At 37.3% G+C, this 25,232-nt stretch overlaps 3 protein-coding genes and 1 long non-coding RNA gene across 4 annotated transcripts; 3 read left to right on the top strand and 1 right to left on the bottom strand.

The window, feature by feature from the left end:
- Nucleotides 1-3,426: 3,426 nt before the first annotated feature.
- Nucleotides 3,427-5,815, top strand: LOC103418919 (cytochrome P450 86A1). The gene is made up of 2 exons (XM_008357037.4): nucleotides 3,427-4,070; nucleotides 4,171-5,815. The coding sequence occupies exons 1-2, from the start codon at nucleotides 3,485-3,487 to the stop codon at nucleotides 5,157-5,159; spliced, it is 1,575 nt and encodes a 524-aa protein (XP_008355259.3). The 5' UTR covers nucleotides 3,427-3,484; the 3' UTR covers nucleotides 5,160-5,815.
- Nucleotides 5,816-6,309: 494 nt separating this feature from the next.
- LOC103418927 (sodium-dependent phosphate transport protein 1, chloroplastic) lies at nucleotides 6,310-10,234 on the bottom strand. The gene is made up of 10 exons (XM_008357049.4): nucleotides 9,567-10,234; nucleotides 9,361-9,468; nucleotides 8,767-8,922; nucleotides 8,379-8,594; nucleotides 7,983-8,192; nucleotides 7,641-7,778; nucleotides 7,417-7,518; nucleotides 7,252-7,317; nucleotides 6,964-7,048; nucleotides 6,310-6,793 (listed from the first exon to the last, which is right to left on the bottom strand). Exons 1-10 carry the CDS (start codon nucleotides 9,969-9,971, stop codon nucleotides 6,696-6,698), a joined length of 1,584 nt encoding a protein of 527 aa, XP_008355271.3. The 5' UTR covers nucleotides 9,972-10,234; the 3' UTR covers nucleotides 6,310-6,695.
- A 1,591-nt stretch (nucleotides 10,235-11,825) lies between these two features.
- Nucleotides 11,826-13,629, top strand: LOC108173111 (uncharacterized). The gene is made up of 3 exons (XR_011578944.1): nucleotides 11,826-12,039; nucleotides 12,680-12,743; nucleotides 13,401-13,629. It is a non-coding gene; the product is annotated as an uncharacterized lncRNA (long non-coding RNA).
- Nucleotides 13,630-23,271: 9,642 nt separating this feature from the next.
- Nucleotides 23,272-24,995, top strand: LOC103418759 (uncharacterized). Its single transcript, XM_017327683.3, has one exon. The coding sequence runs from the start codon at nucleotides 23,615-23,617 to the stop codon at nucleotides 24,740-24,742; it is 1,128 nt and encodes a 375-aa protein (XP_017183172.3). The 5' UTR covers nucleotides 23,272-23,614; the 3' UTR covers nucleotides 24,743-24,995.
- The last annotated feature ends 237 nt before the right edge of the window (nucleotides 24,996-25,232 follow it).

Here is a 25,232-nt window from a genome sequence, read left to right as displayed (position 1 = left end):
CAATTCCGAATGGTTTGTTAAAATTTCTGCAATTGAAAAATTCTAAGGAAAAACTTCTTACCAATATTCTTAGATTATAAACTTCCTTGCTTGTTGATAAATATAAGGGGATGAATTGTTTGATTTGTTACTTATGCACATCAGTATAAATAAAAAAGGTAAATGTTTGTGTTTGGTAGCAAAAAAAAAAAGAAAAAGAAAAAAGGTAGCCATGAAAATGCTATTGGGAGGAGTGATGGGGCAAGGACGGCTTTTTTTTTTTTTTCAAAAAAAAAAAGTCAATTACATATGTTATTTACATAGATTCAAATAAAATTTCTCTAAGGAAAATCGATCCACATGCGTGCAAATCAATGGGAGTGAAGAAGCCCTTGCCGTGTGGATTGGCCAATCCTGGTGTATCGACAAATATGTAACCTGTAGCCAACCGTTTTTTACTGAATTCAGCATGCATAGAATTTCTGTACAATATTATTGCGCTGAAACGTGAGATTTGGACATGGATTGGTGTCCACTTCTGAATTCTTGTATGCAAAGATTTATCTTTTCGTACTTGCAATATTAATATTCCAGATCAAATGAGACTATGACAGGCAACTCAGCTACGTCTCTTATTAGGTCTCAGCCAGTTGTTTCACTTAAAAGAAACACATATTTAAGATTTCGTTTTCCAGATTTTTGAACAGTTGAACCCCTTTTGTCAAATCGGGTCAACCGATTCCACCCACCCTTTACTCTCACACTCACAGAGATTTCAACCAAAATGTGCATGGCTTTAGGTTCTGAGAAATTAAATTAAGCTCCTTACTCATTCTCTTTGTATGTGCATACACTCCAAGAAAGTGTTTCGAGTATTTTGAAGAACCCTAGTTAGGAATTAAATCCATTGCTTGGCAGGAAATTAATAAAAACTAAATAGCACTCTAAGAAAAATATATATGATGAGAATTAAAAAGATAACTCGTTCGTATATATTTGTCACACCCACCATGGAAAATGGATAGCCATAACTTTACTTGTAAGCTTACAATTTTCGGTGGCATGCACAGAAGTAGAATTCCAGAAACCAGCTTCTGTCCACACAGAAAAAAAAAAAACCAGGTTCTATGTACATTGCCTGATTCTTCACTAAAAGTTGTAGTGAAAGTAGCGTATAAGTGCTTCTCTATAGCATCTATGATGTTTTTGTTACCATTTTTTTTTTTTTGTGACCTAAATTATAACCTGGGTTGTAGTTTTATCTATGCAAAGGCTAATTACCGCATTACACTATATATTTGTGGTCCTTAGAATATGACCCACGTTGTACTACAGATCAATTTCGTCAACTCTGTCAATTTTCCTGTCAAATGAAAAGGCAAATGAGGAATTTTATTTCCCAGTTTAAATAATTAAAAATTAGTGTGAACACACTCATCATTTTTCTGAAGTCATTTTAGAGTGTTACGGTTAAAAGGATACACACATGCATGTTATTGAGTTACATGTTCTTTTAGTTGTAAGTGCTTTATTAGAACACTAAATTAGTAATTAATTAAGATTTTCAACCTAACGGTCTAATTATTATCAGACATGAAAAGTGCGAGCATAGTCACTCGTGCACATGAGTAACTTCCAACTGTATCCTACAATAACATTCTATGATCAAACAAGAAAAATGCTAGAGGCAGTTACCCATATACATAAGTGACTCTCAACTATTGGTGTAATGTTATCACACAATAACAATATCATATCATACGTTAAAACAAGAGATAAACCTTATACTAAAAAGTTGGATTTTAAATCTCAATTTCTTGTACCTATATATGCAAGGCCTGGTTCATGCAAGCATCATCTTTCTAAATTACAATGTAAGCATGATCTTTCTAAATTATCATGTAAGCATCATCTTTCTAAATCAAGAAATTAACCATATTGTAAGCCAATGTCATGTACAAGGATTGAAAATGATACCGCGTACCTTAACATGTCGACTTCGGCCGGAGGCATTTGCTTAGGGCCAGTGACGAAAGCAACAATAAGACAGTTAAAAACAAGTTCAAACCCCACCTAATTAATCAGTAAATAATGATTTGATCCTGTTAACTAATTAAACACACCCCATAAGCAAATATCTTCCACGCACCTACTCAATCGACCACAAATTAACAATATAAACCCTCACTAATTACCTTTTTCTGAAAATATGAGTACACTCCTTGCAATTCAATTTTCTTTAATTAAAACCCATCATGATAAATTTCTCTAACAAAAACCCAATGACTAGGCTCCAACTAAGCAATATCCATAATTAAGTTTCACTTGGCAAAATTTGTATTTTTGGATGTCTAAATTACCCCTAATAACACTTACTTTGGGTCTCTCACTTATTATCTCCATTTATTTTACATTATTTCATTCAATTAAATGTTTACATGATACCAATGTTCCTTATATAGTTGTTTTCACATGATGCTAACAAGTAAATTAGTATATCCTACAAATATAAAAAAAGTTAATTTATTCAAAATTATCAATATTTTAAATGTAACATAAGTAAATTATTTTGCACAACATATATAACAATATAAGTTCCTAGTAAATTATGTAATGATATATGTAAAATAATTTACCTACAAAATAAATAAATATTTTTTATTCAAAATTAATTAAATACCAATATTTTGCAATATATATATATATATATATAACAATTTACCTACATGCAAAATAATTTACCTACAAAATAAAAAAAAATGTCGATTGATTGCACACTCTATATAATAATAACAAAATGTGGCTAGTACATATGTAATATCACATCAAAAATAATTTACCTACAAAATAAATAAATGTTTTTTGCCAATTGATTCAAATTAATTAATTGCATATTATTTTACATAAAAATATAGATAAATTATTTGTATGCATATATATAATTTTAACAAAATGTGTCTAATACATACATGCAAAATAATTTACCAACAATGATTGTCAAACAAATAAAAGAAATGAAATATATGATGGTAAGAGAAGTATAAAGTAGATAATTTTATAATAATAAGGCACTTATTTCTCACAATTATGGTGGATAATTAAATTCATTAACATAATTAGAGTGTTGTGGCACAATTGTAAATAGTTTGAAAATAATAGGTATTTATTTGTTTACATGGCAGTCTACTTCAAATTTGGGTTTTATTTGGATGTTTAAAATGAAATGGGTTTTTGTCAAGAAAATAAGTATTGCATAGACTTGTATCTAAAGAACCCTAAATTTTTTTATTAGGTTTTCGTGTACATATTTCCACGTACAGTCAATTTCCTATCAACTAATTGGCAGCGACTTGTATGCCCCAAATTTCCCAACAACTCTTCCTACGAAACTTCAACATTTTAGTTTATATCGATCTTTATATATACACCCGTTTCACTTTTTCTCTTATTATATACTGCTCGATCGGCCAATTCTAGAACCACAACACTAATATAGCCAGCTAAAATGGAAGCCCTACCTATTTTCTCCGCCCTATTTGCTGCCGCATCCGTATACCTCTTCTGGTTCTACCTCTTGGCTCGAAAACTCACTGGACCAAGCGTCTGGCCGGTCGTGGGCAGCATTCCGTTTCTCTTCTCAAACCGGAAGCAAATCCACGATTGGATCACAAACAACCTCCGCGCCACTGGGGGTTCAGCCACATATCAAACATGCACGCTCGCTCTCCCTTTCCTGGCTCGCAGGCAAGGGTTGTTCACCGTGACATGCAACCCTAAAAACATCGAACATATTCTCCGAACACGGTTCGATAATTATCCCAAGGGACCGACGTACCAGGCAGCATTTCACGATCTTTTGGGGGAGGGGATATTCAATAGCGACGGAGAGACGTGGCTGACACAGAGGAAGACGGCCGCGTTGGAGTTCACGACGCGGACATTGCGGCAGGCCATGGCTCGGTGGGTGAACCGGACGATCAGGAACCGGCTTTGGTGCATTTTGGATAAGGCGGCGAGAGATCACATCGCGGTGGACTTGCAGGACCTTTTGCTTCGCTTGACTTTCGACAACATTTGTGGACTCACATTTGGTAAGCAGCCCCCAAGTTTATGTTATAATTACACTATCACCCCTGAGCTCGCATAATATCTATTCATGTATTGATATTCAAACTAACATTTTCCCACCAGGCAAGGACCCGGAAACGCTGTCGCCGGAGCTACCCGACAACCCGTTTTCGAAGGCATTCGACAACGCCACCGAAGCCACTCTCAAGCGCCTCCTCTATCCTTCCTTCCTATGGAGAATCCAGAAGCTTTTCGGCCTCGGCGCCGAGCGACAGCTGGAGAAGAGCCTCGAAGTCGTTGGGGACTATATGAACGACGCCGTCGCCGCACGCAAGTTGACGCCGTCCGACGACCTCATCTCTCGCTTCATGAACAAGCGCGACATCGACGGCAACCAGTTCCCCAGCGCCGTCCTCCAGCGGATAGCCCTCAACTTTGTCCTCGCCGGCCGCGACACCTCGTCGGTGGCGCTCAGCTGGTTCTTCCACCTTGTCATGGAAAATCCACAAATCGAGGAGAAAATCGTCGCCGAGATCTCGACAGTCCTGAAACAGACACGTGGCGATGATCCGCGACTCTGGGTCAAGGAGCCTTTGGTTTTCGACGAGGCGGATAAGCTGGTTTATTTGAAGGCGGCGCTGTCTGAGACTTTACGATTATACCCCTCCGTGCCGGAGGATTTTAAGTACGTCGTGAACGACGACATTCTGCCGGACGGGACTTTCGTGCCGGCCGGTTCGACAGTGACGTATTCGATTTACTCGGTGGGGAGGATGAAGAGCATCTGGGGGGAAGATTGCATGGAGTTTAAACCGGACCGGTGGATCTCCGCCGACGGGAAGTTCGAACCGCCCAAGGACGGTTACAAGTTCGTGGCGTTCAATGCTGGACCGAGGACTTGTTTGGGGAAGGACTTGGCTTACCTGCAGATGAAGTCGGTGGCTTCCGCCGTGCTCTTGCGTTACCGGCTGTCTCTGGTTCCCGGATTCCGGGCCCAGCAGAAGATGTCACTCACGCTCTTCATGAAGGACGGGCTTCAGGTGTATTTGCATCCACGTAAGCTTGGAGGTGGGCCAGATCAAGTTACTCAGGCCGCTGCCACCTCAGCATAGGCAGGGGTATTTTCGAGATTCAGAAAAACTATGGCATGTGTACTTTGGTGGCCAGTGGGTAAGAGAGATTTTTTAAAGTTCGTTTAGATATGTTTTTAAAATGACTGAAAGCGCTTTTAGTGAAAATGTTTTTGAAACCAATCCTTAGTAAAAATGCAAGTAAATTCTGGAAAATCACTTAAAGTGCTTATTGAAAGAAACACATAACTAGTGCTTCTTGCAGAAAGCACTTTAAGTGCTTTTGGAACCAAAAAACATTTTCTCTAAAAGCATTTTCAGTCATTTTAAAAACACATTCAAACGAGTTCTTAGTATGCTGGAAACACGGTTTGGAATACTAAGTGTTATAATATAATTGGCTTAAAATTAAAAAAGAATTTAGCCAATTGTATTTTGACACTTGATGTTTCGAGTTGTGTTCCTGACACACTGAAAAATTTCTTGGTTGTAATTAAGAAAAATGTATACGTTGTCAATTGTTGGTTTTGTTGGGTGGGTTAAGTAAAAAAGTGGGTTGAATGGGTGAGTGATGGTTGCTCATCTAAAGTTGGAAGATTTGATGATGTCCTTGTGTTGTTAATTATATTCCATATTATTTGATGTGTTTTTTATTAATACTTTTATTAATAAAATGTAAATGTACACTCTTTAACCTATTCTATATATGTAATAGTTAAACTAGATTGCCAATTGTTTTAACATTTTTAATTTAGTTAGGGTGATGTTTTTGTTTTGCACAAACGAAGCGAAGGAGGGAGAATCGAATGTCACTTATCCGAGAGATATGATTAACAAATCATTAGTAGCTAACCAACTTGTAGGAGGGAGTCTATCTTCTAATTTGAAGTTGCACACAATTTTTCTCTCTTCAAAAAATTGAATGTAATAAATTATTTCTTTCCACCCAATCCTAAACACCAACTTGTATGATGATATTGTAGGAGGATTACAAGGTAAATTTTCGATGTAATTGATGTACCAACTTGTATAATGATTCAATGTTAAAGAATGAAGCAGATGTTACTTTATCGCAGTGGCGGAAAACAATAATGCGTATGCAGTGATGCAGTTCGATCATCACCGATCCCATTTCCTCTAACATTTAACAATTTAACCCATTAAAACTATTGTTTATAAGAAGAAACAACAGTTTAAGAATGATTCAAAAGGGTATATTAATGGGAAATGCATATACATGCAGATTACAATATATTGCTACATAACCATAAATATTTGAATTGTTAGTATTTGATACAACATTTACAGAAAATGGCTGTGTGTTGAGGTCATTTAATTTTTCTATATATTCATCTTTCATGACAATGGGTATGAAATGCAACCAAATTTACCAAACGCCGTTTCAGATTTCGAGCTCGCCGTTCCATGTCAAAATCTTCGAACAATTCTCCATCAAGTCCAAGAATCTCAACAAAAAGATGTAGCTTTCCTTGCAAATTGAATTTCATGGCGTTTTTGGTACTTCTGTATTCAGGATCGAAGCCCCGAGCGATTGTTAAGGATCAAGTTATCTGTGAACTAATCTATGACCTTTTCGCCAGTTGAGAAAAGATTCCAGACAACAGTTCCGACCAGGTAAAGCCCTACTGAAACCTTGAACACATCGTCCCAAGAACCTGGAAATAGTCAATGTGGAGAGGGAGGGATGTTAGAACTTAGAAACTGCTTGCTGCCTAAAGCTTACAACTTGATGTCCTGACTGGATGTCGAGGCCAAAAATTTATGGCCAATTTGATTTCCACATGTGTGAAATGAAAACTAAAATCTGCAACAGATGGAGACTAACCATGTTGTAAGATGTAACCAGTGGACGCTGTTCCAAATACACCTGCCAGCACTCCGGCGGTATTTGACAGACCAAGCAATACCCCCTGAGAAACATTTGGAAAAAAGATAATTAGAACCATATTTACTCTTCACTCTGCCATACAATACTACAAATCCGAACGCGTGCATTGGCAAGTGATCGACAGGCTTATGTTGGAACTTAGTAGGATGTTTGATCCCACGGTTAAATTACACGGATCAAATTTGAACATACAAGCCAAAACCAGATACTAAAACCAATACTTACAGAATATCGTGGGGCAATATCTTGATGGTTTGAATATAGACCAGATTGTGAGAATGCATCAGTTCCCTATCCAAGCAAAAGAGACAAAAACAAGATAAGGCAAATGATAGCAAATGAACAACCAAAATATTAAGCAATTGTACCAAGCTTTGAAAAGAAGCATACCTGACTGCATGCCATACATAGAACAGCCATTGCAGGAGAATTAATATGGCTCAACTGTGTTAGGAAGAAAGCGGGGCCTAAAAACCCAATTGTTTGCATAATCTGCAATGGATGATATAGATTAGCAACGCAGACAGCTGATTTAGAGAAATGTGATTTTCTAGGAAGATTGTTCCCCAGATACTGTTTGGTTTAGATAAAAAAAGATGATGTTAATGTAATACCTTCCGAACCCTTGTCACGGAGAAACCCTTACTGACTAGTGTGTCTGCAATCCAACCGCCAAGATTTGCAGAAAACGCCATTGTTAACCAGGGCAGGACGCAGAATAGCCCTGATTCGGTAAGATTGAACTTCAGTACCTGATGGTTGGATTAATGTAAAATCAGTATTCAACTTGCAATTTCAGGCCCGATTGAACACTTGGCCACTCTGCAGCAACAAGCATTAACCCATTTCATAGTACCGTCTATTTTGACAAAGCCACAAGAAAGTTAATTTATATACTAGAAGGAAAACTAGGCAGCATGAAACTAGGGTAACAAATGCAAGAAATTATGACTTACTTGGTTATAGTATGTTGGCATCCATGTGAGAAGAATAAATGTACCCCAATTGTGGCAGAAGTGAGACACTATCAGGGCCCAAACAGGTGCTTTTGACAAAATTAATTTCCAAGGAATCACTTTAACAGGTTCCTTGGAAATACTACTTGCAAGAATAAGCTTCTTCTCCGCCGGTCGCAGCTCTGGATCCTCGAGAGGTGAACTATGTGCCTACATCAACAGCCCCATGAAAAAAAAAAAATCAAATATTAATCTTATACATCAGTATTGGAAAAATGATGACATTGCTTACAAATAACCAAACTTAAAGAGAAAAGTCGTAACTTATCTTGCAAGTAACATGCTTCTTGACAAAACCGTACTATTCTATGTGGGGGATTTTAAAATATCGCTCACCTTACTTAGCCATACAGCGAACCAGACCGTCCCCAGGGAACCAAAGGAGTAAAAGACTGATGGCCATCCAAACTGATGTATTAGATATGGCGAAAAGGCCAAGCCGGTGACCGATCCAAGATACATTCCACTGTAAACCAGAGCCAAAGATCGACTTCTCTCTGCTACAGGAATCCATTTTGACAGTATATTATTCATGGCAGGCATAGCAACACCCTGAACCGAAAAGCAGACTAAGTGAATAGTAATTAGTAAAATTTAACAAATAACCATAGTGATTAGGAATTAGTAATTAGCAAAAGTTAACGAATAATCATAGATATTAGTAACTGATAAGCAAACTACTTCCTACATATTAGATATTACTGATGAATTTTAGAAGACCAACCTCACCAATCCCCATGAAAGCGCGAACAACTAGTAGGAAAGGCAATCCAATTTTAGCAGCAACAGGAGTGAGAATAGTAGCAATGGACCACCAAATGACTCCAAATGCCAGTACTTGCTTCCCACCTACTGTGTCTGCCCATATTCCACCAGCAATCTGCCACTCACAGTTATAAGTTAAAAAAAAAAAAAAAAAAAAGATGAAACACCAAAGTGTTGAGTCCCCGGGGTTAACCCAAGTAGCGAGGGAAGGCGGAGTAATAGGTTAGGATTATGGTAAGTTCAAGATTTTGATTCCCTTCAACATAACTAAAAGAAAAACCGATATGTTAATCTCATCGGCTATACAATTTAAATTCAGTAGGAAAGGATTTAGGCCTATATGGTTATCTGCTTAATGTTGTTTGACAACACGATATTCTAAACTACTCTAATCTATAGAAAAATGGGTTTAATAAACTCAGGTGCAATAAAGCGGGCACATTACTCTGATCAACTAGCTTAACCCTATCGCATATAAACTCAAATTGAGAGCTTATAAAGCAAGTTCAAACATGTAATTACTAATTAGGAGAAGTGCATAAATGTAATTAACCTGAGTGAGGAGGTATCCCCAGAAGAAAGAAGATTGTATCAAACCCACAGTTGCTGGGTTCCAATTGTACTCTGCTGACATGGGCAGTATTGCAATGCTCATATTTACCTGCCATAATTCACACAAAAAGTTACTTTTTAACTGCCGTGATTAACTTCCATCTTCCAGTTTTAACATTCCCAAATTGCAGAACCATTAAAGCTTACTCTGTCCATGTTGCATAGAAGGAAAGCCGAAAAGCACAAAACGACAATGACCCATCGTTTCGGAAACTCTTGTAACCACGAAACCTCCGCCGCAGACTCCGCTTCCAAATCCTCCTTCACCGAAACGACATCGCTCAACCCCTTGTCGAACTTATCCACGGATTCCGATATGTCGTACGCCTCCGATTTAACGTCCGCAAACACTTTCCCGCCCCTCCGGTTTCCGCCTCCGCCGCCCGAAACGCGAACGAAGCAGCAGTACTGCTCCCTGTTGCGAATCCGCACTCGAAACCGAAACGGCGTTTGGGGTCTCGGGTTATCGGCGCTGATCTTGGTGGCCGAAAAATCGGGCGGGGCGATATTGGGCTTCGGAGAGAAGGAGTAAAGAAGTGCTCTGGCATTCATGGTTTCCAGATCATGAAACGACTCGTTGAGTCACTGAGTTACTGTGTCGCTGAGTGACTGTTCCGAGTTCTGAGCATCGCAGCGCGCGAGACGCATGCTATAAGGTCGGGGAAGATTTCGGAGAGGGGAAATGTGGAGGGATATTTATCTGCACTGGCTGAGGTTAGAACACGTGGCGGTTGCACGGAAGGGATTTGGATTGTTGAGGGTAAGGTTAGGAGGCGGACGGTTATTTCCGCTTTGTTTTGGGTTGGCGGGTGGTTAACTGAAAATTGAATTAGAATTGCTATTTAATGCTTCTCAATGGACTGGGCTGTGGCATTTGGAAAGGTTTGGGCTTAGGCTTCTATTTCAAACTATAGGGCTTGCTCTTGGGAGGCTAAATTTTTATTTCTCTTTACAGTTAAATGCGTTTCTGACTTAAATGAATATTTTTTTAATGCATATCAAAAGTGCACACTTAAATAACACATCTGAAAAAGAATCGCTAGATTCCGTTAATTAAGTGATTTAACTACTGTTATTTAAACATGTAACTTAAATGTGCACTTTTGATGTTCATTAGAGAAAGTCTCATGACTTAAGAATGTTCGTGAACTATGGAAGCGTCTTTTGAAGAATCACATGTCATATGCTTATTTCAAAAGTAATTTTAAGTGGATTTTCTATGAGGCACTAACAACTAACGATTCAATCAATTAACGTTATCGTTTGTAAGAAACAAAATTCCCTCATCCAACCGTTTTTTTTTTTCAATCGAAATTTTCTTTGAATTTTTTATATTTACACTACGTAGCGCGTGGACCATATCTCATTGTTTTATTAAAACCTGTGATTTTAATGTCCAAAATGTTCAAGCTAAACTCGGGCTAATGGAGTGTCTAGCTTTTGGTTTGCCCCTCATGCGTGCTAATCATTTGCAATATATCAACTTATTGCCCATAGTCAAACAATTAGTCGATATATGACAAATGATCACCACTCATTGATGGTGGAAGCTCGTTCTCTTAGTCACTTGGTCACCTTCACTTACTTTGACGTCAAGCAATTAGTGGTGGAAGCTCGTTCTTGGGCTGATGGTGTGTCCTCCCACATTTGGTTGCGAGGCTGCGCTCACAAACTTTAGTTCGAAAGCTGAATCTTGCTTACAAGCGAGAATATTCAAATAGTAAACTTCGGCCCTTAGGCATTATCCATCCACAAGTACTATTATACTACGTAACATTTTTTTTCTCAACCAACATGATATTATCATATACAGTAAGATTGTTTTTCAATACCAAGGTAGTGTGCACGTCGAGTGCTATTAACCATTTCCTATTCATATATATAGGGTTAAGATTTGGAGACATTTATTTTTTTATACCTATTTTGTAGAACTCACTTCGTATTGTCTTTTAACAATCTAAAACGTCTATATTTGAATTCACTATACATAGATCATCCTTATAAAAAATTAAGCAATACAAAATCATTAAGACATTTATTTGTAGTGAAGAAAATGAATGAATACGGTTTTGCAAATAAACACTAAAATGACTATTGTTTAATCCAACGGTTATTTGGTTTTTAAATTTGGGTGATTTTAGTAGACATGGTCTAAGAGAAGATTCGTGACATCGATTTTTCATTTTTGGCATAATGTTAAAGCCCACCCCCAATATTTGTAATTTTACTTTTGTACCCTAAAGTTTTATTGAAATCACATTTTAGTCCCCTTATCCTTAACCAAATCCGAACCCTCGCTTTAGATTCTCCTTCCCTCTTAGCTTGCCACGTGGCAGTCCTTAACCTTATCCCTCTTCTTATCTCATTCTTTTCCTCGATCTCTCTCTCAACTTTCTATCTCTCTCAGCTCACCTTCCCTCTAATTCCCGGCAACACACCCATGTTGATACCCAATGGAACACCCCGACGACGACAACACCCTTGCCACCTTCACCATCGTGGTAACTCTCTCCCTCTTTCTCTTCTTGGTGAAGCATAGAGGCCACCTAACCCCTCCGCGAGCTCGATTACTTCGAGCCCATATTCAGGCCACCTCCGGCTACCCCTTGTTATGAAACAGGTTTGGAAACTCTCCCTCACCTCCGGCTACCACTTATCGTGAAACAGGTTTGGAAACTCTCCCTCTCCTCCTAAGCTTCCTTTTGGTACCTAAATCATACCCTAGGGTGGTAGATCGATGTTGACCGGAGCACGGTAGGCTCCGGCCTCCTTCCCCGGCGAGAACAAGTGACCCAGGGCCTTTGGGCCTAAACCCCAAGCCCAAAGCTTTAGGGCAGCCCAAACCCAAATTCTTGTTAGATTAGGCCTCTGGGCCGTAAGGGACTCCGGCCTTAGGCCCGTTAACCTTTTTATTTTATTTATTTATTTTTATTTTCTAAAACCCAAAGGCATTGGGCCAGGCTTTCAAGCCTAAACCCTTTATATAGAACCCAAGGCCCTCAGCCCGTTTAACCATAAACCCTTTCCCCTTGGGCTAGGTTACCAGCCACTGACCCAAAGCCTAACCCGGATCCAACCCAGCCCAGATCCATGGACTTTGACTTTGATCTGTCAACGGTCAACGTTGAATTTTGTTGACTTTTTTGGTGTTTCATCCGGGACAACCTCTCCTAGGCTAATTTCGACGTTTTATGACGTCCATTTCTTGAAATTCAATCGTTTGAGTATAGTTTTGTTAATTGTACCTTTTATGTGCTTAGGTGCAATTATTAGCGGTGATTCCGTCATTCCTATTTCATACGGCTCTACGACGACGGAGTATCTGTGAGTGGACCCCTTCTAAAATGCATGCTTTAATAGTAGAAATGCATACATGAAAAACATGATTTAATGATTACGTTTTATGAAAACGTTTTATAAGCAATTTGGATTTACACTTATGGATTATCATGCTATACTATGAATATTTTGGAATACCATATTTTATCGAACTAATGTTCTTTATAGTATATATGATGGATGACTACATACTATTTATGAACATGTTTTCTTTACACTTCTTTATAGTATACATGATGATGACTATATGCTACGAAGATGATTTTGAGATATATGTACTTATGTTTTGGGAAAGACTACATTCAATGTTTTTGTGCGTATCTAGTGGTCGTTGTGCTACCTACATGCGATGATACTTATATTGGCTTCGACCGAGCGTAGGTTGGTGCCTATTTGGCAAATGAAGTGTTCTAAATGAAGAGTTCTCTATGCCTTCTGACGATATTGATACCACTAGTTAGCACACTATATACAAGATATGTTTTATGAAAGATTTTATGGTATGCTAGGGTTTTCGGAAAACCTATCACATATTATGCTATTAGTTTTCATAAAACTTTGAGGGTTAGTATGTTGATAACTGTTTCAATATTATATATATTTATCAACTTGGTCCACTCATATTTGTTTTACCCCCCTCAGGATATAGGAACGAGGATTACGACCCGTGCTACGAGGCTTTCCCCTACCAGTGATATCGTGCCATCACCTCTGCTTTGACATCTTTGTGATTGCACCTTCCGTTGTATTCTGAATTAGATGTATGCTCTGAACATGTCATGAATTATCAATGTGTTTTCATTGTTGGCAGTTGAATATTATTTATATCACTATCTTCATGCAGAAATGAATAGTCACATCTTATTATTTTGCTATAGTTTTATATTCATGATTTACATGTTCTCAGCATATGCATTCATTAAAAGGAAAACTAACGAAAAGTCCAAAAAAACTTATCTTTTAATGAAAAGCTCTTTTTAAAGGTATAGTGAATAGTGCAAGTTAAAGGTTAAAATGTGGTTTTTCGTTAAAAATGAACAGTACCGGGAGTGTTTTGTTAAAACTCCCTTCATTAAATGGCTTGTGTCACCTTCGGGTGTGGGCCAGCACGTGGCCATCCTAATGTCCCTAGGACATCAGGATCGGTGCGTGTCACATAATGTGAGATGATTATATCTTCTTGTATGCAAAATTGACTCCAAAATGGGTCCAATCTTTGTTCCCTCAATGATCTTACTTGAAATATTTTCCCTAATGTCCCTGTAAAATAACTTTCATAAAACTTGTGTCCCAATGAAATTTATTCTCTTGGGTCACTCATTAGCCATCATACCTTGCAAAAGAAAATGCCTAAACTGCGCATAAAGTCCACAGTTCTTTCAGATATTCAAGCTCAAGGTTCTTATACAAGTAATTGCAATGATGACTACAACGTCGTGGATGGAACCAAAACGCTTTGTAGGTCAGTCGTGTCAAGCAATTAGAGTTTCAGAAGGAAGGCTTTTTTCTATAAAAACTGAAAACTTGTTGCTAAAGACTCCTTCAGCTTTCGACAAAAGACTTTTGAGCTTTGATCCCACCACATGTAAGAGAATTATCAAATGAATTGTGTAGCCTATATGTAAGAAGAAAGGCTTTTTTCTATAAAAACTGAAAACTTATTGCTAAAGACTCCTTCAGCTTTCGACAAAAGACTTTTGAGCTTTGATCCCACCACATATAAGAAGAATTATCAAATGAATTGTGTAGCCTATATGCATCAACGCTCCGCATTCATCCATGTATGCACGATGTGTGATTCTATTATCAATTTCTTTATCTTCAACGCTTTTTCTTATTGGAGCAATATCTTGATCGATTAATATATTTTAAACTATAAAGAAGGAGATTCAAACTTTGATGTAGAAAGATAAGTATACTGCTCTAGCCGATTCAAACTTTAAATCCAGGTCTATATCTTCCACTCCTTTTATAGTTATACAAGTTCCGAAGATATGAATGAGATTCACTTCGAACGATCGCATAATTGTTGATGCAGATCCTAACAACTGAATACCCGAATGAGAAAACAAGTTTCCTCACCAAATGAACAACAAATTGATACTCTCCATACTCAGTGACGTTTAGCACACATGAGCTCCTTAGATGAGGATTATATAAGGTGCATTTTTGCTAAACACTTTTAAGTGTGTCAGGAACATGGCTCGGTATCCTAAATGTCATAACATTATTGGTGGAATTTTGTTTTTCAAGTTTCAAACCAATTGTATTATTATACTTAGTGTACCGGAATGTGTTCCCGACACACTGAAAAATCTTTCAAGTGGTGATAATGTTCATCACCTACTTATTGTCATTGAATGATTTTAAAATTTGAAATTTATGTTTATTTACTACACAAATCTTAAATTTAAACTTATCTAACAAAAATAAACATGGTAATAAGCAACTCCATTACTTGAGGATGATGAGGAAAAATAATATATAGCCTCAAGCCCTCTTAGTGTATCATGATAAGATAGTTTATTTCCATACATGATTAACAATTGAAATGGTGACCAATTAAAGCTGCCCTTCCCAAGTGACATCATATTATCACGTACGCATATTTGGTCACCAATTTGAATTACGGATTTGGATCCATCCAGATCTAAATTGTGGAGCTTTTAAAGAACTTTACATCTTAGTTATTCATCGTGTATCGTGCGATAAATAAGCATTCAATTTTTTTTATTTAAAATTAAACATAAATAATAGCTGACAAAAACTGTCTGCACGATGTACGATAAAATGTTAGAATATGAAGATCCTTAAAATTCCCGCAAAGTAGATCCGGGGAAGATCCTGTTCCGGTAGAAGAATTCACACCATCATTACCTACTAATCTAAAAGCAAATCAATGTCGGCATCTTTCTCCTACTGACTGGGGCAAAGGAGAAAGGAAATAATACCTAGTCAAGATAGAAGATACAATTTCTTTGCTGTGCAAATGAAAGCTTTACTAAAAGATAAAAACAACACTGCAGAAGCTTCTTTTACTTCTTTTTCTTCCTCTTTAGCCTGGTGTGTTTACTTCTTCTTTAAGTCAACAGTATGGTCCAAGTCAAGCGCACTGTTAGTCAATTTTTCTTTAATAGTATGAGACTATCGAGTAGTCTGAAAAATAAACAGTAGAAATTGATCTTAAGATTTATTTTAAGAATTCAAACGATGAAGATTGTTTAAAAAGTAAAATTACTTGTGGGTTAATTTGACCCTAAGATTAATTTTAAGAATTCAAAGGGTGAAAATTGTTTAAAAAGTAAGACTACTTGTGGGTTAAACTACCGCAAACCCTTAGTTAGCATGCAAGGTTTTATGAAGAGTTAATGATCTCATTCAGATTCAGGATGGAACTTCATCTTCCTTAATTGTACTACAACAACAACAACACAGCCTTTTCCCACTAAAGCATATTAACTTACATGACGTTATGTGTGAAACTTTACAAAAACTTATAAGAAACTGTGCCATTCATCTATTGTCAATTGGTTTTTAAAAAGTGAAACCTCAATTTCTTTCAAATTTTCATAAAACTGAGGCTAAACGTATGTGGCCCTATTGAAAATGTTACATTTTCGAGTTTCTACTCTAAAATTTTGACAATTTAGTGCGATTAATTTTGTACTTAATTTCCCATTAAGGTAGGTCATAGGCCAATTATGTACCATGATTACCTCTCATTATAAGATAGAAGTAGGGAGATTCCAGAACAATATTTCATCAGCCAAAGACGAATCATATTGGCCTACCATAAAAGAAAGCTAGGACGCGATTTGAAATAATGAAAACCGTTGTGGCATATATATTGATGTTAATCAAACCAATATATCACGAGATAAAGTATAATTCTACTTTGTTTGATGAATCCATCGAAATCCTATTTTAATTTAAGTAGAGGGGCAGATTACATCGGTTTGGTTTGACAATAAAAAATATAACTGAATCAAATAGTATTCAGTGGTTCAGTTCGATTCAATTTTGATCAATACCACTATTCAAATCGAACTAAACCAAATAAAAAATGGGGAGATCATATCGGTTTGATTTGGTTTGATTCGGTTGGTTTAAGCCTATTCAACACATAAATAAAAAACATTGTACATTTTAAGAGTTTTATTCTTCTAAACATTCACATCTCGTGCGTTCCAATTGGATTGAAAGATTAAATTTTTCAGAACATAAAAGTTCATCAAGTCAAATAGAACCAAGTTTCAATTAAATAAAGTCTCATGCTAGCAAACAATTTATTAGCTATAACCTCATATAAGCATGAAATACATATAAATCACCTTATTGTTAATAATCATTACAACTTGTAAAATAAACTAATTAATAATTCAAAGATACATGGTCAGTTCGATTTGGTTTTGATCGATTTTAAAAGTATCAAAATAGAACCAAACAAAAAATAAATTGTTTTGGTTCGATTTTTAAATTATTTGTTTTTACTTGATCACCAAACAGACCAAATTAATTTTGTTTGAACCAGTTGATTTGGTCGGTTTAATGCTCACCCCTATCTAAAATGCATGGCTACCAACACTAGATAAATTGTAAAAGAGAAATGCTAAGGAAACTCTCTCAAAAGTAGGACTCTCCATGGACTTTCTGTCACCTCATGTTTTTTGCACAATATTTTATAATGTTGGCACGAAATAAACGTTAAACTATGACGACCTGTCCCTAATTTTATGATTTTAGTAATTTTAAATGTGAGAATTGACGAAAATTCCCCTAGAGGTGAGGTCGTTGACTTTGTTGACTGTCTTTTTGTAACGCGTTCGAGCTACTATTTTGCCATATTCTCGAACTACTCGACGATACAGACACGTAGGCGCAAGCAGAATCGAATTCGGAGTTGCAATAAAAATTTTACGGACTTACGAAGTCGAAGAGCATTTTAATAATTTCATCATCATCCTAAATATTTGGCTCTCTATTATTTTAATATTTTCCCTTGAATTTCTGTCTAGTGGGACTCCCCACTTCTTTTCCCCCAAATCTCATGCCTTCCAAATCACTCGGAACTCTCTATCTTCCCTATATCTTCTCCCTCTCATCTCTCACCTCTCTCTTCTCTCTGTATAAAAAAAACAAAAAAAAGGTGGAGCCGAGCAGTACAACCACCACCTCGCCACGTTTCCGACGAACTACACCTGAACCATTATACCATATCCCTCTGTCTCTCTCTTGTTATGGATCTTTCTCCCTCAATCTTCATGTCGTCTCTCTTATCTCTACAAACACAGGACAACCATGAGGTTAAGGTCATCATCATCGCCGTCTTCCACGACAGATGACCATTGAACCAACGTTCCCAATATATCATATCATATGAAACCTAGCCCTAGGTTTAATTCCAGACATCCCAACGGGAATAGCTCTCGAATCTTAGAGTTCTAACACTGCGGAGACTATCCGGCATGGATCTCACCACTTTCTATGAAGGTGGGTGTCGATTATGCTTTGTGTGATCTCCCCCTCGTGGTTTAAAATGACTTTTAGGCTTAATGAGTGAAGTTTGGATTGGTTTCATAACATAAATGGCGAGGGAGGAAGTTTTCCAGATTTCTGGAAAATTAGGAACCGTGGTCATCTGACAACTTTTAGGCCATTTTTTCGGCCAACACCGACCTTAACTCGGTCTCACCTTGGTATGGTGTTGCTCTCTACATTTCTAACTTCAAAATGGCTCTTGAATTATTGATTTTGGTGGAGAATCAAGCTCAATATGAGCTCTGGAAGTCGGACAAAAAACCTGTAAAACGCAGGCCTTCGCAAGGAAGGCGAGTACGATGGTACTCGCAGGCACGTGGGCGTGCGTGGGCTTACATAGGTCATCGGCGCGTGCGGTGCGTGGAGAAACCCGAGGTCCCACCTTAGGTTTCTCGACGTGCTGGACCTAAATCCGCCCTCTTTTTCCCCCACACTTTGTACGAAAATGCGTTTATACATTAGTACATTACGTATTTACGTAAATGGTTTGTTTCTAGGCGAAACGGCTCGCAAGGACTCTCGATGCTGCGAGTCAGGTTCGACTTAACGAGATGATTTGTGAGTGGGTCTTTTCTTGATATATACATACACATATATATATATATATATGTTTAGTTTCCATATATACATCTAATAATGAATTTTCTATATGAATGTCGTAGTTAAATTAATATTTATAGAAAATGACGTAATGAAGAGAATTAGGAAATCATTATGAATCTTACGGGATGCCTTAGCTAAATTTACGGCTATGAATAATATTATGTTGATTAGAATTATCAAATCATTATGGCATGGCTACATTTATGTTATTTGCTCATCGTTTGCTGCACCGGTGTTAGTACTCGCCCAGGCCAGGGCTAATCTTTCATGTGTATATGCACATCGCACTGTACGCTCACTTTGGATCCCTTGTAGGTGTCAGTCCTATCGTACAAGTTGCAATAGGCAGCTCCGACTTATATGTGTTGCGCATAGCGCCAATCTTCACGTGATTGTAGTACTATAGTATATATCATTGTTACACCCAGTCCTGTTCATGTCAGAATACCTTTGCATGAACTCGTGTGTCAGCATGTGTCAATGAGCACTCGATATGAGATGTTTGCTTATGCGAGATTATGTTGATTACGGACGTCATGCATTTACTTATGAAATATTGTGTCATATTTAACTCTTGAGCTATTGCAGGCTATGGTAAGTATGTTCATACTATATGTAGTATGTATATTTTGGAAACTATACTTGTTTTACAGCGAGAGGTTAATTATGTTTTCAAAAAGGTTTTTATAAAACTTTATTTTTAGGCCCACTCACCCTTGTTTTTCGCCCCTTCAGGTTCTAGTAGCAGAGCTTTCGTACTGATGAGGATTATTGGCAAATCTTGGTGTAGACGATTACATTCGATTGTATAATTCTCACCCTATTTTACTGTATTGTACTTGTGCTCTGACATCACGTGTGAAATAGGTTTATTCCCGCTCACAGCGCACTCTTATATTTAGGCACTTTTAGGTTTAAATTTATTCACATTTTCTACATCACTATACTTTATGGTTTCGTCTCTCTCCAGATGTCGGCCAGCACAGTTCGATTCGAAATCCGAGTAAACATCCTAGGTCGAGATATGTCATAAACTATGACAAAAAATTCATAGAGAATCTTACTTTGAAAAGTCCGCATTTCTCGTTGTAAAATAGAATCGATTCTGTGAAGCACTAAAACCGATTTAAACCTCAACGTTTGGCTTCACCAACCTTTACAAAATTATATTGGTTTCATGCATGTACTTTTGGGGATCCTCCACATACAATGCCATCCTAAATAAGTGAAATTTTGTCGCATAACTCGATTTTTAGTCATAAAAACTAAAACCCTGCAATTTTGGACACAAGTAATGCATCATTGTGTTCATATCGATCTATCAAAGAAAAAACAAACTAAACTTAATTAAAAAGAAAAACTAATGAAAATGGCTTGAAAACTTTAAGTTTTAATGAAAATGACAAGATAAAGGGTAAAGTGAATAGTACCAGGATTGACTTTTTAGTATAAAAATATGGTTTTTTTTATTAAAATAAATAGTACCATAAACTTTTCGTTAAAGTTTCCTGGACAGCAATGGCAAGAGCAGGCTTTGGATTGTCTTTGAGAAATGGCCATGCATGTTAAACCCCATTTAAATATTGAATTGTTGGTTTTGTATATAAAAAAAATTGTTTAATTAAATGGGTTGGCCGCTTTTGTGGGAGAACCATGCACGTGTGTAACCACATCCATTCCATAGTATCACATCTAAGAGTCTGTTCTTGATCAATTTATTAATCTCTTCTTTAATTTCCAAGTTATATTATATTGATACATGATCGTGAATGATGACGAGCTTAAGCAATTCCACATGCCAATCTCAGTCCTCAATCAATTGTTGACAATGATGAAGAATTTTGGATTGTCGATCCTTGACGTGACTAATTCATTTTAATTTAGGTATCTACTTCATGATCAAGAAGTGCATGCGTACGGAGTTTACGTGTTTGATACGAAGATGTATTTAATTAAAATTTGTGTATATTTAGGTTAAGTTATACAATAAAATAATAATAATTCGATTCAAATTAGTTATTTAAAAAAGTCAAATTTAAAATTCAATACAATTACATCATAGAAATAAGTGATTGCATTTTATTTCATAGTTTTTATTAAAAGGAAATTATAGACAAGTTGTATTTTTGTATATCTCAACAAAATGTAAGAGAACGCTAATTACGGTTAAAGTTGCGACAGAAAAGTAAGAACCATGTGATGCATGCGGGGTGTTTCAAGTGCATGTATCATCTTCAAGCTGAACAAAAGCATGCTTCATGTGAAACCATAAAAAGTACAAGTCATAAAAAATGATGAATCACTATTTATTATTATGATCTAGTAGTATTCTTCTTCACTTATAAGTGAGAGTCTTATATTCGATTCTCACAAAAAGCAAATTTGAACCATATTATTGTTAGTCCATTGTGAGGCTAAGTCCACCCATTCGCCCTTAGTGTAGATAATATCGTTCATTAAAAAAATGATGAATCAAGGGGCGTGTTGAAAATCAATCTCACATTAATGAGACGAAGGACCTTGCATGTGCTTATAATTAGTTAGGCTACTCCCCATATTGTCAGTTGATTTTATAGTGGAACCCAAACTTCTTCATGAGTAAAACCCACATTGATGAGATGAGGGACTTGCATGGGCTTATAAGTAAGTTGAGATACTTCTCATATTGCCAATAGATTTTATGATGGAACCTCAACTTTCTTCATGGTATCAGAGCTGGTTGTCCCACTATAAAGCCAAACAGCCACGTCACCCCGTTGTGTTGTCCACATGTTAGGCTTGAAAATTCGCTACACGTGAGGGGTCGTGTTGAAAATGAATCCCACATTGATGAGATAAGGGACTTTACATGGGCTTATAAGTAAGTTGGGCTCCTCCCCTTGTTTCTAATTGGTTTTATGATAGAATCTCAACGAGTCTATAAAACTCCATTAAAATCGATGAATTTATAACTCTTTTAAAATCTTTCAAAATCTCAATTGAATATACAGTTTCTTCAGATGTTAATTACTAACTAATATGTCTTGGTAAATTAGATGACAATATTTCTTAAATTGTTAATAATTAAGATTCAAATAATGTTAGAATGACAGATTCACCTTTTTTTTTATGCAAGTACAGTTTCTAGCTGTTAGATTGCCAAATTTGTCCTTAATCATAACCGCATATGAAATCCGAATTTTGTACCTAAGATTCATCCCCTATACAAATATATGATGCATGTATTTTGAATTGCCCTTGAAATGGAAGACAGTTAATCACAGTCAAAAGCATGTTATGGTAATAATATGTGAAACAGGTCCTTATATTCTCCAATTTTTAACGTAGGATTCACACTCTCTCTCGAAATATATTGTTAACCCTACCCTAGTCACCAGGGCCGGTCCAGAGATTTTTGAGGCCCGGGGCGACGTAAAAAAAAATGCCCTAACTTCATGTAAGAAAATTATTTATTTTCACACATAAGACATCGAAAAAATTATACTTAGAAAAACACTTCAAACTCAATAATTTAGAAACACAGAAAGACTAATTTATTTTGTACTTAGAAAAACACTTCAAACTCAATAATTTAGAAACACAGAAAGACTAATTTATTTTGTATTGAGAGAGGGAAACAAAAAAACTGCGGGCTTACAAGTAGATAGATGATGAGTTTTGTTTTCCATTTGAACTTTGAATGTGTTTTTGAATAAATCGTGAGGTGTTTTTTTCTTATTTACTAAACTTGTCAATACTGGACTAAAAAATAATGATGTTTTCGAATCTTTAATTAATATGTATTATTAATGAATGGGTACTAAATTAAACATTTTGATGACACGTCATATAATTTGCAAATTTGGTTTACGTATTATTCTTTGTTGAAGATTAGACTTGAATTTAAACGAATATTTAAAAATAACAATCCACATAGCTACTAGATAGTAACTAAAAATAAATTACCAACCAAACAAAAATTTATAAAAATTGAAAAGAATAAACATGCACATAGCATTTCGAACTTAGGACCACTTGTTAATTTTAAACAACAAAAATCATTGTTTCTAATTAAACTTTTTGATCCTTTAACCAAATTTTCTAAATTTATACTCTTATAAAAAAATTTTGTAAAAAAAGGAAAGTAAATAAGCACACATAGTGTTTATTTACAAATGACAAACCACCACTTCTAGTTAAATTTATGTGTTTTTGGATCAAATTTTATAAATTTATACTCTTATAAAAACATATGTAAATATACCACCCTAATAATTTTGGTGTCCCTAATTTTTTTGGGCTCTGGACGGTTGCCCCGCACTTGGCCTGGGCCGGCCCTGCTAGTCACAATCTCATGAACCGGCAAAGCTCTCACTATATATCTCCCCATCATCTAAAAGAAACGAGACAGAGATGTAGAGGCAGACAAAGAGATACCATGAAGTTGCCTTCCACCTACTCTTTCTCTCTTTTAGCTTTATTCTTCTTCCACTGCTCTGTCTGCTCCCATGTCCCACCTCCTCCCCCTCTCTATCTCCTTCACCTTTCATGATCATCTATTCCTTCTCTCTCCTCCTCCTCCTCCTCCTCCTCCTCCTCCTCCTCCTCCTCCTCCTTCTTCCCCAATTATCTGATCTCTCTCTCTCTCTCTCTCTCTCTCTCTCTCTCTGTCTCCATGCATATCCTATAGCTATCTATACTACATCTACTGTGCTCTCATTTTCCAAAACCCTAATATGGCTAACATATCAACCCTCTTCAACAAGTTCCTCTCTCTCCTCATCCTCCTCCTCCACCTCGGCTGTTTCTCTTCCACCGCCACTGCCAACCACCCAAAAAACCCTCATCACCGCCGTAAAATCTCCACTCACCTCTCCAAACCCAGCACCCTAAAACCCCAAAAAGCCCTCTCCACCTCCTGGTCCTATCTCAAACGCATTTTCACCTCCAAATCCTACAAAATCACCTGCACCAACATCATCCAATCCCACCTCTCCACGCCACCTCGATCCTCCCACCACTCCATCGTCTCCCTCGTCCTACCTGACTCCGACCCCAAATACCTACCTGGGTCGCTCCCCGAATCAGATATCTCGGCCGATTCCCACCAATTGTTCCCTCTCCGAAACGATATCTTCCCCTGCACCGCCTGCGGGGAAATCTTCCCGAAACCCGAGACTCTCGATCACCACCAGGCGATCCACCACGCCGTTTCGGAGCTTCATGACGGAGACTCGGGCAAAAACATTGTCCGAATCATATTCAAAACAGGTTGGACCGATACGCGAAAAGCCCCCGAAATTCACCGGATCCTGAAGATCCACAACAGCGGAAAAATCCTGTCGAGGTTCGAGGAGTACAGAGAGCTGGTCAAGTCCAAGGCGGCGCGAAACGGCACCGTTCGGAGGAGGGATGAGCGGTGCATCGCCGACGGCAACGAGCTTCTCAGATTTCACTGCTCAACTTTCGTTTGCGATTTGGGACTCAACGGGAATTCTGGGATTTGTAATCACGAGTACTGCAGTGTTTGTGGAATTATTAAATCTGGATTCTCACCCAAGTTGGACGGAATTTCCACGCTGTCGAGTAGCTCCAGAGCACACGTGGCAATTCCAGAGGATATCGAGGAGGAGTTTCAGTTCATGAACGTGAAGCGGGCTATGCTGGTCTGCCGGGTCGTGGCGGGTCGGGTCGGGTGTGACACTGAGGAGGATATTGACGACGTGGACAAAGAGGGCGGCGGATTCGACTCGGTTGTCGGCAGAGAAGGCAGCGGGGTCCACACGAGGGTGGACGAGGAGGAGCTTTTGGTGTTTAATCCAAGAGCCGTTCTTCCTTGCTTTGTGATCATATATACCATGTAACGGTGTTATAGTTTAAGCGTTTGATGCATGCAATATAAACATGTATTAGTCCTTATTTTTTAGCAAGGATTGTGAATATATTTTGGTGATGTGTGGTGGTGATATTGTTTGATTCACCCCAGGTTTTTTCTTAGCCTGTGACCAAAAACATGTCACAGCTGCCAGCATCATGATTTTGATAATTAATTTTGGTATGTGGATATATTTTGATTCTTGGTATAATATATATTAGATGATGAACTGTTGATGTTAATTGTTAAGTGTGTGTGGAGTGTGTAGGTTGAGCTCCTGCTCCTTGTGGCCTTGTCGGCTTGTCGTCCTATCCCATTTAACATGTTACAACTTACATGTGATATTTGGATTGGATGTATTTGGTAATTGGTGCATCCTACCATGTTAATTATCGCTATGGACTAAATTTGTAGAGTAAATTTTGTAAACTAAATAATATGGAAGCTGATGATTGAATTATTATTTAAATATTGATTAA

The sequence above is a fragment of the Malus domestica genome, chromosome 03, assembly GCF_042453785.1.
Source record: "Malus domestica chromosome 03, GDT2T_hap1".
Lineage (NCBI taxonomy): Eukaryota > Viridiplantae > Streptophyta > Magnoliopsida > Rosales > Rosaceae > Malus > Malus domestica.
This window is presented reverse-complemented; position numbering and strand designations above follow the sequence as displayed.